This window comes from Nerophis ophidion, linkage group LG07, assembly GCF_033978795.1.
Source record: "Nerophis ophidion isolate RoL-2023_Sa linkage group LG07, RoL_Noph_v1.0, whole genome shotgun sequence".
In the NCBI taxonomy this organism is placed as follows: Eukaryota; Metazoa; Chordata; class Actinopteri; order Syngnathiformes; family Syngnathidae; genus Nerophis; species Nerophis ophidion.
Genome location: NC_084617.1, coordinates 26,278,645 through 26,295,890, shown reverse-complemented (window position 1 = coordinate 26,295,890; position 17,246 = coordinate 26,278,645). Strand labels below are relative to the sequence as shown.

The 17,246-nt window shown below is 40.7% G+C and overlaps 1 protein-coding gene across 1 annotated transcript in view; it reads right to left on the bottom strand.

Annotated features, from left to right (window-relative positions):
* Positions 1–17,246, bottom strand: part of LOC133556168 (alpha-1,6-mannosylglycoprotein 6-beta-N-acetylglucosaminyltransferase B-like) — a 242,962-nt gene that overhangs the window by 213,346 nt on the left and 12,370 nt on the right. Inside the window, exon 2 of the mRNA XM_061905831.1 lies at positions 12,009–12,121. Coding sequence (XP_061761815.1) covers positions 12,009–12,121 — 113 coding nt within the window. The remainder of the gene's footprint in view (positions 1–12,008; positions 12,122–17,246) is intronic.

Sequence of the window (17,246 nt, the reverse complement as noted above, 5' to 3'; positions counted from 1 at the left end):
AAAAACTATTTTGATATTAATGTTCAGGCAATATTGACTGAACTGACTGAAAAGTGCATTTTTACCACTGTGTTACATGGCCTTTCCTTTTAACAACACTCAATAAACGTTTGGGAACTGAGGAGACAAATTTTTGAAGCTTTTCAGGTGGAATTCTTTCTCATTCTTGCTTGATGTACAGCTTAAGTTGTTCAACAGTCCCGGGGTCTCCTTTGTGGTATTTTACGCTTCATAATGCACCGCACATTTTCAATGGGAGGCCAGTCAAGTACCCACACTCTTTTACTATGAAGCCACGCTGTTGTGACACGTGCAGAATGTGGCTCGGCATTGTCTTGCTGAAATAAGCAGGGGCGTCCATGATAACGTTGCTTGGATGGCAACATATGTTGCTCCAAAACCTGTATGTACCTTTCAGCATTAATGCCTTGGGCACTTATACACCCCCATACCATCACAGATGCATGCTTTTGAACTTTGCGCCTAGAACAACCCGGAGGCCACGACGTTCACGGTTTCCAAAAACAATTTGAAATGTGGACTCGTCAGACCACAGAACACTTTTCCGCTTTGCGTCAGTCCATCTTAAATGAGCTCGGGCCAAGCGAAACCGGCAGCGTTTCTGGGTGTTGTTGATAACTGGCGTTCGCTTTGCATGGTTGAGTTTTAACTTGCACATACAGGTGTAGGGATGAACTGTAGTTACTGACAGTGGTTTTCTGAAGTGATCCTGAGCCCATGTGGTGATATCCTTTACACACTGATGTCGCTTTTTGATGCGGTACCGCCTGAGAGATCGAAGGTCCGTAATATCATTGCTTATGTTCCGTGATTTCTCCAGATTCTCTAATTCATTTGATGATATTTCAGACCGTAGATGGTGAAATCCCTACATTCCTAAAATAGCTGGTTGAGAAATGTTCTTCTTAAACTGTTGGACAATTTGCTCACGCATTTGGTCACAAAGTCGTGACCCTTGCCCCATCCTTGTTTTCATGGAAGCTGTTTTTATACCCAATCATGGCACCCACCTGTTCTCAATGGGACTGTTCACCTGTGGGATGTTCAAATAAGTGTTTGATGAGTATGAAACAACATTTTGATTCCTTTGTATGTCTTTACATGTAAAGAAATTGACAAATACAGCTGACTTGACTTGACTTGATTCCTCAAATTTCTTAGTCTTTTTTGCCACTTGTGCCAGCTTTTTTGAAACGTGTTCCAGGCATCAAATTCCAATTGAGCTAATATTTGCAAAAAATTACGTTTTCCAGTTCGAACATTAAATATCTTGTCTTTGCAGTCTTTTCAATTGAATATAAGTTGAAAATGATTTGCAAATCGTTTTTATTTACAATTTACACAATGTGCCACCATCATTGGTTTTGGGTTTTGTACGTTCATATGTTTTTAATGAAGGCTTAGGCCTACTACGCTACTGTATCCTAATGTTGGTCGTTACGGTGGATTTTGGAGTGTTTTCTGGGGTGGCACTTGTTGAACAATGCTAGCGTTGATCTGCAGGCTTTAAAATGCAACATGTCTCGTGAGCTTGGAAGAGTATTGCATCAAGCAGGAAATTACACATTTCTCCCAGCACCTTTTGCACCCCCTGCTTCTATTTGATGTGATTTCTGCGCACCAACACGAGTCTGCGCGCAGCAGAGCTTGCAACCATAGCGAAGCAGGTGTGTACGTGTGAGTATTTATTCAGACCCGCGCTCTGAAGGTGGATTTTAATGAGCTAAAGGCCAAGCAAGCCTTCCCTTGACGCTGGGGTGTGAGGACTAAATTAATCAGACAGCTCTCCTGCCGTCCGTATTCGGAGCTCCGCTAATGAGCGAGAACCTTTGAGTCGTTTCCTGCGCGCCACTCGTTCCGGATCGCTGTTTACTGCACTTAAACGTGACCCCGCTCCCAATTACTCAGCCCATTCAAGTAGATTCCATTGGCGTCCAACAAGGCCGCTGTCTGGGTGTATTTCCTGTGGTCTCCTAGTTATTCACGGGCAATTATTTTGTGGATAAATGCTCCGACAGATGAGCGATGGTGGACGGAGACGCGGGCCAAATAACATCAGGCCTGAGGGACCATAGGGCGGAGTCAAAATGGTCGTGCTGGGAAAAATAACTGGCTTTTCTGTTTTCATGTCCACTTTCAGCTGCCACTTGCCAGCGTGAAGAACAACTTTTTACTTTTACACACACGCTCTTACTTTCTACTCCACATCTTACTCCAACCCAAATCTAGTTTCCATCCATCCTTGTCCCTTTCGGGTTTGCGGGGGTTGCTGGAGCTTATCCCAGCTGCATTTGGGCGGAAGGCGGTGTACACCCTGGACAAGTCGCCACCTCATCGTAGTGCCAACACAGATAGACGGACAGCATTCACACTCACATTCACACACTAGGGACCATTTAGTGTTGCCAGTCAACCTATCTCCAGGTGCACGTCTTTGGAGGTGGGAGGAAGTCGGAGTACTCGGAGAGAACGAGGAGAACATGCAAACTCCACACAGAAAGAGGTAGAATCCAGGATTGAACCCAAGACCTTCGTATTGTGAGGCACACGCACAAAACACCTGTACTACTGTGCTGCCTAAATCAAATACAATCAAGTTTGAGCATGGATATTAGTTTCTCTGCACCCACATACACGCGAGTCCAATATCAGCAAAAACAGACAAGTATCGGCCAATATTGGCTTGCGTTTTATTTATTTGACAGGGACAGTACGATGAAACATCCATCCATCCATCTTCAACCGTTTTTCCGGAATCGGGTTGCGGGGACAACAGCTCTAGCAGTGACCCCCAGACTTCCCTCTCCAGAGCAACATTAGCAACATCCTCCTGGGGAATCCTGAAGCGTTCCCAGGCCAGAGAGGAGATGTAATCCCCCCATCTGGTCCTTGGCCTCCAGTGGGACGTGCAACGAGGACCTGCCTAGGGAGTCACTGGTGAGGCATCCACAGGAGATGCCCGGATCACCTAAGCTGGTTCCTTTCCAAGCGAAGGAGAAGCAGCTCTACTCCGAGTCTCTCTCGGGTGACTGAACTTCTCACCCTATCTCTAAGGGAGATGCCGGCCAGCTTTCTGAGAAAACTCATTTTGGCCGCTTGTATCCGCGATCTTATTTTTTCGGTCATGAACCACAATTCATGACCATAGGTGAGAGTAGGAATGTAGATAGCTCGGTCGACCGAGAGCTTTGCCTTCTGGCTCAGCTCTCGTTTCATCACAACAGTGCGGCAGAGAGACTGCAATACTGTCTCAGCTGCCCCGATTCTCCGGCTGATTTCCTTTTCCATATTTCCCTCAATCGTGAACAAGACCCCAAGATACTTAAACTCCTCCACCTGGGACAGAGTCTCGATCCCTACCTGGACTGTACAAACCATTGGTTTCCTGCTGAGAAACATGGCCTCAGATTTGGAGATGCTGATCCTCATTCCAGCCGCTGAACACTCGGCTGCGAACCAATCCAGTGACGCAGCCTTTAGCCCTCCAAGACGTATACCCTCTCCACCATGGTCACAACTCTGCCTAGAAATCCTGTAAATGAAAATCACAAACAGGATAGGTGACAGAGCGCAGCCCTGGCGGAGACCAATCCCCACTGGAAACGGATCCGACTTACATCCAAGCACCCAAACACAACTCTCACTTTGGTTGTACAGAGATTGGATGGCCCACAGCAGGGTTACCCTCACCCCGTACTCCCTCAGCACCTCCCACAGGATCTCTCAGGGGACCCGGTCATACGCCTTCTCCAAATCCAAAAAGCACATGTAGACTGGATAGGCATACTCCCAGGCCTTCTGAAGGATTCCCGCAAGAGTAAAGAGCTGGTCAGTTGTTCCACGACCAGGACGAAATCCACATTGCTCCTCTTGAATCTGAGGTTCGACTATCGGCCGGATGAAACCTTGCTCCCCATATTAACCCATGTCAAAGTACAGAAGACTTCTTAGCCACAAGTTAATGCCATGTCCACACAAACACGGAGAGTTTCCAACACCCATATCCATCCACACAAGTGCAGTCTCAAAAGTGTCTATGTCTACACACAACCTGCTGTAATGCACATTTTGTCAAATCAGAAGCCTGAAAAAGCAGCAATAGCTGACTTGGTGCAGCATTACATTACATGTTATGTTTATTTTAATCGATTAAATCGATCAATTAAAGAGCGAATGCATGCCTGCGCTGCTGAAACCCAACACTCACAGAATTAGAACGTGTCCAGCAACTTGGTGATGTATTACATGAGCCTAGGAAAACATTTTGCATGTTTAAGGGAATTAGCAGCAGTGTGCCGTCAGGGCCAGCAAGGACATCTCGGCTGGCCTAACATAACTAGAAATCATGATCAAAATGTAAAACCAAAATAATGTCTTTATTTACTTTCCCTAAATATCTATAAGTATACAAATGATCTTCATGTCATATTAAACTTATTCTGGTGCTGTTGTTTTTAGTTTTAGTTTGTATCCAGTCAGAATTCAAATAGCTTATGTTGCCATGCTGTACCAAATCTGCCAGAGGCCTTCAGAATCAACAATGGGGGCATTCGTGCACTGTATGTGAACGGGGACACAAAGTTGATAGACAGTTGCGATAGCCAATCAGATCACGAGTTGTTGTCAGTAAGGCTTCTAGCTGGCCTAAGGTTGAAAGTGACGTTAAGCGCTTTGTGATTGGATACTAATCGAGACAGTCAGCGGATGAATTTGAGAACACAGAGTTGATAGACAGTTGCGATAGCCAATCAGATCACAAGTTGTTGATAGTAGCCTATCTAGTTAGCCTGATGTTAACGAGACTGTGATTGGATACTGACTTGTCATTCCAAAGTGAGTATCCGTTCACAAGTGTTGCGCCGTAGCCAGACCGGGATAGCAAAGCGTTTATTAGGTGGCAGATATATTGTAGCGTCCCGGAAGAGTTGTTGCTTCAGGGAATTCTGGGACTTTGTTCTGCTGTGTTTATGTTGTGTTTCGGTGCAAATAATCTCTCAAAATTTGTTTGTCATTGTTGTTTGGAGTGGGTTTCTTTATACGGCACATGTTTATGACAGTGTTGGCGTTGTTCATACAGCCACCCTTAGTGTGACATGTATGGCTGTTGAGTAAGTACGACCTTGATTCACATGTGTGTTCGTAATTAATAGAATTATTAAAAATGGCTATGATCGGACAGAGTGAAATCTTTTCTTGACTGCTCCAACTAAAGACCATTAATAACCCATCAAAAGCTACATTATATGTGCAAGGCAATTTTCAAGAAGGATATTTAATGAAAAACTACATCTTGTTAGACGACGTCGGCCAACCCCGGAAGCTCGCTGAGCTGTTCTGGCTATCAAATGGGGAAATGCTAATTTTCACAAGAAACAGCCGACGATGAGGGGTACCACTAGCTTTTAAGCATCAAATAGTGAGTTCAAATATTTTATTTTTTATTATATTTTTCTCCTCTCTGAGCTGCCACCTTATCGTGGTAGAGGAGTTTGCGTGTCCCAATGATCCTAGGAGCTATGTTGTCCGGGGGCTTTATGCCCCCTGGTAGGGTCTCCCAAGGCAAACAGGTTCTAGGTGAGGGATCAGACAAAGAGCAGCTCGAAGACCTCTATGAAGAAGATAAAACATGGACCCAGATTTCCCTCGCCCGGACGCGGGTCACCAGGGCCCCCCTCTGGAGCCAGGCCCGGAGGTGGGGGACAATGGCGAGCGCCTGGTGGCCGGGCCTGTTCCCATGGGGCCCGGCCGGGCACAGCCCGAAGAGGCAATGTGGGTCACCCCTCCAATGGGCTCACCACCCATAGCAGGGGCCATAGAGGTCGGGTGCAAATTTGTTTTTAGTACTGGAGAAATTACCGGTTTTCCCAAAATTCCAGGAATTCCGTAGTACCATTTCTCAATTAAAAATGTTATTACTTCAACATTTCTCGACCGATTGGAAAAATTCCAACACCAACTATTCAGAACATTCACATTTTTTAGCATGTTTAAAAAAATACTTATTTTGACAAAATTCAATGAAAATCCCATTGAAAAGAATGGTACACCCAAGTCACAATTCATTACAAATGAGCGTGTTTACTTGTGCAAAGTTGGACAGCCAGTTAGCATCCAAATGTCCTCCAATAAACACACAATTTATTCTATTCAACTAAAGACATTTACAAAAGGCAAACATGCTAGGCAATGAGAGACTAGGAGCTGGCAGTTACACAACAGCTAAGCACACAATAGCACACAAGCTAGACATATACGTAGACTAAGTGTCCTTAATGGGACAATATTGCGGGGTAAAATCTATATAGACAAGTATTAAATAATTACAAATTACAGTGGAACTTCAATTTACCAACCCTTCTATTTGTGAACTTTTAGATCAAGCCAAATAAAAAGCCATTTTACAGAGGAGGCGGAGCCATTTTACTGAGGCGGAGCCATTTTACTGAGGCGTCGGATCCTCCTTTGCAAATGTTAATGGAAGTGTATTTTCATTTTTTTGTATTATTGTAGCAACATGGTTGTTAAAGTTAAGTATTTTTTTTTTGTGATTACTGATTGCTTGTGAGGGCACCAACGGGATTTCGGTGTGTGTACGCATCATTGTTTTGGTTTGTAAACAAAGAGAAAGTTGATCCATCACCACCTTGTTATGTTTGTGTGATATGAAATATCGTGTAGCACTTTATAGTGCATCACTTTTTCCACATGTTGTTATGTTACAACTTTATTCCCAAATGGAATAAATAATGCTTTGTCCTCAAAATTCTACGCACAATGAGTAAAAATGTTTGCTAAATAAGAAAAATTAATAAAAAATAAAAAGTTAAAATGCTGCAACATAACAAAATGTAGAAAAAATTGAAGGGCTGCTAATACTTTCTGCATGCACTGTATGTATTGACACGATAACAGGCATCAATAGAATCGACATCTGGATCGTTTAACCCTACTTTAGCGGTTGTGTCATCCTGCTCAGTCTGTGTAGGATGTTTAGCAATTCCTTTTCCTCTAGTCCTCCAGTGAAAATGGTACTTGCGAGGGACTTTAGTTTCCGCCACGGTGTTGAGGATTGGCTTTGCACTGTGGATAGACGACGCGTGCTTTCAAATTGTAGCCGATGTTCTGGCAAGACATGCATCGCCGATCGGTTAAAATGGTCAAATCTCTGTCCCTGATCCGATCCCAAAGTCAAAATCGGGACATTTCTAATAAATTAGTTAGTGTTTTCCATACCCCATCATTGCTCTGAGTAATTTCACTTGATCAAACATTTCCCAACATCCCACATTACAAAATGCTAAAAGTATGTCTGATATCAGGCCAATACTCAATAATGTCGGTACCGTATCGGAAGTGAAAGAGTGGCATGGGAACACATGGAGTCATACAGTAAGTGGTATCCTTCAGTAGTAACACAACACTACTTCCACTAACAGGCACAAGTAGAGCAAAACATGGTCCTGACACCAACAGGGAGTTCAAATGGAGACAAACATGGTCGCCTCTTTACAGCGATAACAGCTTCTACTCTCCCAGGAAAACCTGGAAAACACGATTTTGGAGTGTTTGTGGGAGGTTTTGCCCGTTCATCCAGAACACGCATGAGGTGACAAGTCGCTGATGGACCTGAGAGAGGACCTGTTGGCTCACTATCTGTCTTCTTAAAGTGTTGGTTGGGGTTGAGGTCAGGGCTCCTGAATTATAACCCAGTGCTATTTCTGGACTACTGTTTATTTCTATTATATTTTGCATTTAATATTTAAACCTCTTCAGTCTTAAATCAGATTAATCACAGGGTTGCTGTGGATTATTGCCAATTAATTCCGAATAAATTTCATTTACCGTATTTTCCAGATCATATTTTTGATCTTTTTTCATATTTAAGGGCGGAGCAGCATCTCCTCATCCGGAAAAAACAACAAGGCCAGAAATGTGTCCCGTGAAAAACCGTCCGACCTGAACTCTCTAATATCTAATATTTTATTTTATTTTATTTTGAACAAAGAGTCAAGAGATACGGGAATACGCATATGTTTGTGTTAATGTTAAAAATGTCTGTGTATTAACAATCATTCATGCTAAGTCCTCAGTTTTAGTTTCTTCATTCCTACTTAAATTGTTCAATTTGATGAATGATGGTGAATTAATCTGCATAAATTTGGACAGGACTACTTTTAATATTGAAATATGAAATTTACATAAACATTATATATAACATATTGTATAAACATGTTAACATGTAAAAATTCTAAAATTTAAATGCCAAATGCGCTGTTACACAACAACTGCCACAATTTTACCTACTACATTACATTACTACATAAAACACATTTCATAAGATACACCTTGTAACGGCTGGTTGGCATAGCGATGCCGGGTTCGTTCTTCCAGGGATGTGTCGGCAAGAACACAGCAAAGGTAAGAAATAAAGTATTTATTTAACTAATAAAAGGAGCTAAGGAACAAAAATACTGGTGCTAAGCACGAAGGCAAAAAAATGGCGCTAGCATGAAAGCTAGGAATACAAACAGAAAAACTAAACCTGGCACAAAGGCACAAAAAAGGGAAAACAAAAAATTAGCATGAGAGCTAGAATAAAACAAAGGCGTAGCATGTAAGCTAGCGAGAATAAAACATTTAGCATGAGAGCTAAGAATAAACAAAAGGCGTAGCGTGTAAGCTAGCGAGAATATACATACAAATCAGTCGTCACTGTTGCCTGAAGACAAATTAGGAACCCAGGATGAACAACGAAAAGGGGCGAGCCAAAATAAGGGAGGTGATTACATGTGCGTGGATTGCAAGGGGCAGGCGAACTAATGAGCTACCATGGTGACAGACTAAACAGGAAATAAGGACGTCAAACAACAGAGTGATACCAAAAAGGAACAATAAACAAGAATATGTGAAGATCCGAACAGCGGATCGCAACACACCTAAACACTTTCAGTTATACAAATAAACTGATTACAATCAATGTTGACTCTTTTTCAAGGGCTTGATAAATGATGCTTGTATTACTTCCTTGTATTTAACGACACGTGGAACCTCGATTTAAAAGCTTAGTTCAAGGGTGTCAAACGTAAGGCCCTTGGGCCTGATCAGGCCCGCGAACAGGTTTTATCCGGCCCACGGGATGAGTTTGCTGAGTATAAAAATGAGCTGAAATTTTTTAATGAAAGAAGCAGCTGTTCAAACTGTGTCCACTAGATGTCGCACTAGCAATTCTTTGTAGATGATGCTTCATATGTAAAAAAAAAAAAAACACATTAGTAAATCACTCGAGGAAAACGATCAATTTACATAAATAACATCCTGTAATTTGAGTTTTATATTATTTTTTTATCTTGATAGATTAAACATTTCTACCAATGAGTTGACTGATGAACATTATCACATAATTTATTCAGAAAGTATAAATAACGACACATAAAGATAGAATACTATTAACCGTGACATGTAAGTGTAATAAAACAACAACATTATGATTTGTACAATTTCAGAATGGGCTTGTTCTAGTTTTAAACAAAGAAAACAATCTGAAGTTATCTTTATTTTTAAGTTATCGTGCCGTGATTTTACCAGTCCGGCCCACTTGGGAGTAGATTTTTCTCCATGTAGCCCCCCATCGAAAATGAGTTTAATACCCCTGCCTTAGTTGGTTCTTGAAAGGGGTTTGTAAAAAGAAAAGTGGTTCCGGCCTCAACATTTTAGTATAAAGCGCTACACAGTGCCGTACATCAAACAAACATGAGGGGAAACAGATCAACATTCAATTTAATAACAAAGTCACAACAACAACAACAACTAGCTGAACTGTCCTCCTTTTCAGCCGCCCTGCCGACAATAGCCTTGTGGTGCACTCTGTTAGAAATCCCAAAACCAGGTCGCTTTACTGATTAGGAATGAGTGCAACTAGTATGAATATGAGGAGGCAGTGTCGAAAACACTGTGGATCATTTGCCCATGGCTTTCTTTAGACTTGTGCGATAAAAAAAACAGAAAAATGTTGTAAAAAAAAAAAAAAGTCTAAAAATACACTTCCAAAGTAGCAATCAGCACGGTAGCTAACGACAACACTGGAGTGCTGACTGAACGAGTAGCTGAGATGGATCAGCCCACCTACAATAGCTCTGCAGCTAGGCACAAAATAGGTGGATGAAACATTTGTCCTCCAAAACATACTTTTATTTCAACTGTGGTTCTAAAAGTTTTATTTAATCATTTTTTTTGGATACAAATTGTGCTTTAAATTATGCCTGGCAACACGTCACAAATAAGCAAGAAAACTTTGAATAAGTACAGTATGTATGTATGTATATATATATATATATACGTGTGTGTATGTATGTAAATATGTATGTATATACAGTATATACGTTATATAGATATATATGAATGTATATATGTATGTATATATGTGTCAGGTGGGCGTTATAGACAATATATATGTTTTTAACACTATCAGTATATTATGAATGCATGTTGATGACACATTGCCCTGCAAATTTAACAGCCACACACAAACAACCACTCTAGCATTCTGGCTAACCAGCTAGTGGCTAACATGACTCTACAGTGTGAGGCTACTGTCAAAGTTAGTTGATGATGAACCCCAAGATGCAGAGAAGGAGGCAGGCATTGAGCAAGAAAACATGATTTAATTAAAACTAAACAAGAACAAAAAAAAAGCACGCACGTGGGCGGAATAACAAACTAAGGGAGCTAGCACTGGGAGCTAGAAAACAAAAAGGAACTTTAGTATGGAAGCTAGTGGGTAGCAAATAGAAAAACTGAAAACAGCTAATGGCTAACAAAAACAGCTTACCGCTACAAAAACCAGGACAAAATGTAGCACGACAGGTAGTAGCTGTAACGATGCCAGACAAGACAGGTACCAAATACACGAGAACAACATGTGGCAAAGACAAGACAATACAATGATCCAGCAACTGACACAAGACAAAGCAGGTGCAAATAGGAGCGGGCTGATTGGCGACAGGTGTGGCCAGGGGCCAATCAGCCGCAGCTGAGTGGGAACACAGCACTCAGGGATCAAGACAGGAAGCTGACAAAATAAGAGCACTTGACAGGAACTAAGAACAGGAAATACTAAACACGCAGTGGAGAAACTAAAACACAAACAAACAGTCAGTGACAAGCATGACAGCTACGTATAAATCACAAATCTTCATCTCAACAGTGGAAGTTAAAACAGTTTCTTTTAAGTAGCATTATCACTGGAGGCCGAAGAATAGCTAAATATGCTACACTTCCCACCATTGGAGGATATCCTAAGTGTTAACCGCTAAGATACAGCTCTTAAATGTAAACAAAGGTGGGCGCATTGATACAAATATCAACACAAGCGATACCAAGTATATTGGTACATGTTTTTCGGGTTTTTTTTGTGGGGGGGTTTCGTCTAAAGAAAACAAAAGTCATGTTAGCAAGGTTGGTTGCATGAACAAATGCACTTTTTCCACATGTTGCGTTATTTTCTTACACTTTACTTAGAATTTCTTACATTCCTTATTTTTGCACCTTCATCTTAAGATCTTATTGATTATCGTTAAGTGTTCAATGGGATTTTACTATTTTGTGGACATTGTTTTCCATGCTTGTGTTGATATTTCCCTTCTACTTTGATAGCTGAGGGGATTATAATCAGATTCGAAACACAACTGTTTACATTTAACATATTCTTCTCCTTGTCCTTGTTTCCCATAGGTCTTAAGACTATCCGTTTTCACAATATCGACCGATACAAAATACTTGAACGGTGATACGGTTTCCACCCGTATCAGCATATTGCACATGTTCGATGGAAGCCTAACGAGAGGACAAAACGTAAACATGATGGACTGCGACGAACAAAGCGAGAGGTTCCGCCAGCAATCAAGGCGGCGCCATGCAGCGCTCAGCACGCCGCTCAATCTCTTCGTTACCAGCATGGAGCACTGGAAAGCGCAGAATTATGGGCTTACCTTCGGCACGTGTGGTGAAGGGGGAATCGACGGGTCGCTTGGCTGAGAACTGGCCCCCGAGAGAGGTCATTAGAAAGCACAGGCTGAAGAAGCCAATCCCCACCACAAAGATTCTGGAAGAAGAGAAGAGGCAAACAAAATAATTTGTACTCACCCAGGTCCTTTGGTTCCAATACTGTCTAAAATGATGAAGTGACGAGACTTGTTGACAAATAATTTGGGGAAAAAAGTAAGTACAAATATTAGTAATACGTGTGCTGGGAGAGTGAACCCAACTAACTCAAGGTAGAAGCAACTGGGATCGAAACTGAGAGTTAACTTGACGCGAATACACACATTCTTCTCCACTCTCCTTCCAGGCTAGTACTTTATGGCACCATTAAACCAAAGAAAGTAATACACCGTAAATCCCCAAATATAATCGGCTTTTTTACTAGACTTTGAACTCTGCGGCTTATAAAAATGGAGCGGCTAATGTATAATGTTTTGTGTTCAAACCCAAGCAGATAACTGAAATGGTGCGTTGCTTTTTGTGCTGTGGCACCATCTTTTGGACGAGTTCTCCAACTGCAGGTATTGCGGGTTGAAAATGCATTTCCTGTTTTGATGCGGTAAACCAGAAATAAGTGTCCACAGCATTTTTGCTCGAAGGGATTCGTCATCCATCACTCCAAGCAACGTTTGTAAGTTTTACAATATAACTAAGACGATTCTTACTTACTAAATTGTCCCAGGTTTTCGTCCATATTTGTAATTGCTTTTGTAATGTAATCAAGCTAGCGTCGTTAGGATTTGCTAATATGCTATCACGATTACGAGTGTCTGTGTTAATATTATTAACTTACAATGGTATTCTTTTTGTATGGTTTCAGTTTCACCAATTCCTCCGTGAATTCATCAAAACGTCACCGTGGAGTTATTGAGTCTATTTAGCTAATTGGAGAACTAGCCTCTGCAGCTACTGGGCCCATGACGATGACTTCTGTTTTGTTTTTTCAACTATTTTACTGCCGTGTTACAGACACCGTTTGTAAACAAGTAAGGTATGTAAATAAACATTTACAGAATATTTATCTGTAAATAACTCATTTCACAACGTATATATCTGCATCTTACAGTCAGGTGCGGCTTATACATGGAAGAATATTGTTTTTCCCTAGTGGGTGTGACTTATATCGCTCTACAGTCCGGAAAATATGGTAAGTGTGTGAGAGTGCATTGATGACCAAACAGGGTGAGATCATTCATCATGTGTGCGTGTGATCATGTCAGCCTCTTGAGAATATATATATATATATATATATATATATATATATATATATATATATATATATATATATATATACATATATATACATAACACATACATATGTACACATACATATACATATATACATACTAGAGTTGTCCGATAATGGCTTTTTTGCCGATATCCGATATTGTCCAACTCTTAATAACCGATTACGATATCAACCGATACCGATATATACAGTTGTGGAATTCACACATTTTTATGCCTAATTCTGAAGTGATGCATTAAACAGTGTGAAAAGGTTTTCCAAAATAAATCAACTCAAGTTATGGAAAATAGTGCCAACATGGCACCACAATATTTATTATTGGAGACACGAAGTGCATTAATTTTTTTAACATCCCTCAAAACAGTAGCTTGGAATTTGGGACATACTCTCCCTGAGATAATCCTGATACCCACTACAACTATGGGAAATACTATACTTTGACTTTCACAAAGTGCATTATTTTTTTCAAACATGCCTCAAAACAACAGCTACAAAAACAATGAAGCCACACAGCTTCAGTCCAGAGTATACTAGACTAATAAAGTAAACAATAACATAGTCCTCCTTTAGTGCAAGACTGCCTGGCATACTGTATAACAGGAAATTAGAAACTGGGCTCAATCTGCCCTGCTCTAACGTATATGTATGAGTGACAAAAATGTGCTGCAAGCTAGTGGTGAGTGCTTGAAGTGGCCTGGCAGTCAGCCAGAGCTTCTAAAATGCTGTGTTGAGAAAGGGCACCTCTGTTCACTGCATGCTGCTAAGTGTGCGCCATGCAGGGCAGACTAGCCACCGTAGCATTTGTTGTATTTTTGTTTTTTATCGGCTGAGTCTTTAAAGGCTTACTGAAATGAGATTTTCTTATTCAAACGGGGATAGCAGGTCCATTCTATGTGTCATACTTGATCATTTCGCGATATTGCCATATTTTTGCTGAAAGGATTTAGTAGAGAACATCCACGATAAAGTTCGCAACTGGAGAAAAGCCCTGCCTCTACCGGAAGTCGCAGAAGATGACGTCACATGTTGATGGCTCCTCATATATTCACATTGATTTTAATGGGAGCCTCCAACAAAAAGGGCTATTCGGACCGAGAAAACGATAATTTCCCCATTAATTTGAGCGAGGATGAAAGATTTGTGGATTAGGAAATTTAGAGTGAAGCACTAAGAAAAAAGAAAAAAAGAAAAGGCGACGGCTCCAGGCGGCGGCAGTGGGAGAGTTTCAGATGTAATTAGAAACATTTACTAGGATAATTCTGGGAAATCCCTTATCTGCTTATTGTGTTAATAGTATTTTAATGAGATTATAAAGTCATACCTGAAAGTCGGATGGCTGCGGTGAACGCCAGTGTCTCTGAGAGAATCCGAGGAGCCAAGATCACAGCTACCTTTTTGAGCTGCAGGATGATGTCGCGTAATCTACTCAAGTCTCCGGTAAGAGCCGACATAATATCACAATTTTCCCATCCAAAAACTTGCTGATTGACGTAGAGAAACATGTTCGCTTGACCGCTCTGTGTTAAAGCTTCGCAATAAACAAAGAAACACCGGTTTCTTTGTGCAATCGCATTGCATTGAGACGGATTCAGATGTTTTTAGAGACATTTACTAGGATAATTCTGGGAAATCCCTTATCTTTCTATTGTGTTGCTAGTGTTTTAGTGAGTTTAACAGTACCTGATAGTCGGAAGTGTACGTCCACGGGCGGGTGTTGACGCGCAGTGTCTCGGGGAAGTCGACGGTAGCTGTACGGGAGGCGCAAGCTCAGCTGATATCCTGTAAGTGGCGACTTTTTAACCACAATTATCTCACCAAAACCTGCTGGTTGACAAGTGGTCAGGATCCATGTCCGCTGTGATCCATAGTAAAGTTTCAACTCCGTGATTTTTAAACAAGGAATCACCGTGTGTTTGTGTGTCTAAAGGCTATAGCTTCCCAACTCCATTGTTCTACTTTGACTTCTCCAATATTAATTGAACAAATTGCAAAAGATTCAGCAACACAGATCTCCAAAATACTGTGTAATTATGCGGTTAAAGCAGACGACTTTTAGCTGTGTGTGTGTGTGCAGCGCTCATATTCATAACAGCCCGTGACGTCACGCGTACACATCATCATTACGCGACGTTTTCAACAAAAAAGTCCCGGGAAATTTAAAATTGCAATTTAGTAAACTAAAAAGGCCGTATTGGCATGTGTTGCAATGGTAATATTTCATCATTGATATATAAACTATCAGACTGCGTGGTGGGTAGTAGTGGGTTTTAGTAGGCCTTTATAGGACAACTGTGTGGTACTACTTTTTTTCGGTGTTTGCTTTTCATCCATCTTCCACTTGTATTCGTCGTGTATATCCTTATGATTCTTGAAGATGAGGGAGATCAAATTCCTTCTCGCATTAACCAACTTTTTGCAGTCATTGCAAATTGCCAGTTTTTTATCCGTCAGACACACTTTAAAACAATCCCAAACCATAGATATGGTGTCGTTAGTCAGGCGGGCTCGCTTGTTAGCCACAGCTACAGCACCAGCAACAACACACTCTTGCAATTCCTGTGTTGTGTGTGGGAGAGGGGGGAGGGGAGGGGCTGCTGACTGGGAGACGCAACTGCTCTGTACTTCTCCTTACGTCCATGTACCGCTCTGTACAGCGGCGTTTTAAAAAGTCATTAATTTTACTTTTTGAAACCGATAATTTCCGATATTACATTTTAAAGCATTTATCGGCATCTCTAATATATACATATACAAATATATAAACATACATCTACACACATATATATACATATACATATATATATATACATATATATATATATATATATATATATATATATATATATATATATATATATATATATATATATATATATATATATATATATATATATATATATATATATATACTGTACATTTACATATTTTCACATACATATATATATACCGGTATATATACAAACACACACACACACACACACACTGTAGAAACAACCATATACCTATAATACACCTAGTATTGCTTGTGTCAATATTTGTATCAATCCGCTCACTTAATTAAACTCAAGAGCTTCAATTTTTTGTATTTTTTTAACTGAACAAAAGCCAAAACAGCTGAATTCTTGAGTTTGTAAACCACAACACAATTATTTTGTGATTAACCAAAAAATTAATGTCACCACTCTCGTATCGGCCATATACTTACCGTGTTTCCTTGAATTGCCGCCGGGGCGCTAATTAATTTAAAACCTCTTCTCACTCCTGCGCTTACCAAAGGCATGCGGTAAAAGTAAGCAGGGGTTAATTATTTTAAAACCTCTTCTCACTCCGGCACTTACCAAAGGTATGCAGTAAAAATTTGAGTGTGATGTAAGCTTGGACCTTAAATCCTACTGAATAGCTCTTAATCGTCTTCCCTTTATGCGATTTCAAATTACCAGTATTGAAATCAGCCTCCTCCATTTTGAAAATGATGACAGGAGAAGTGTCACTCGTGACGTCACAAGTTTGACCAGGCGGTAATACTAAGCATGGGCTAATTATTTTGGGAAGCGAGTTTGACCCTGCGGCAATTCAAGGAAATACGGTATACTATTTTTGACATAATTAATTGTATCGATCTGCACACTCGTTTACATTCAAAAGCTTTAGCATGGTATGGCTTATTGCATCCTTCTGCGGTGTGTTGTGCAGTCAGTTTAGCTCTTCCTCCGTTTCCAGTGATAACGCTACTTGCTAAAAACATACTTTTTATGTGTTTAAGAAGGTGCAGTGTTGAGGGACGCTTGCTCGCGAGGACTCTGCATCGCCTTTGTTGGCTTGCTGCCGTCAAAATTGCGAGACACGGCTAAAATGTCTCATCAACTTGCATTATCACCATATGAAACAAACTGATACTTACACTGTAAATTGTCTATATTGCACAGATGGGCCATTT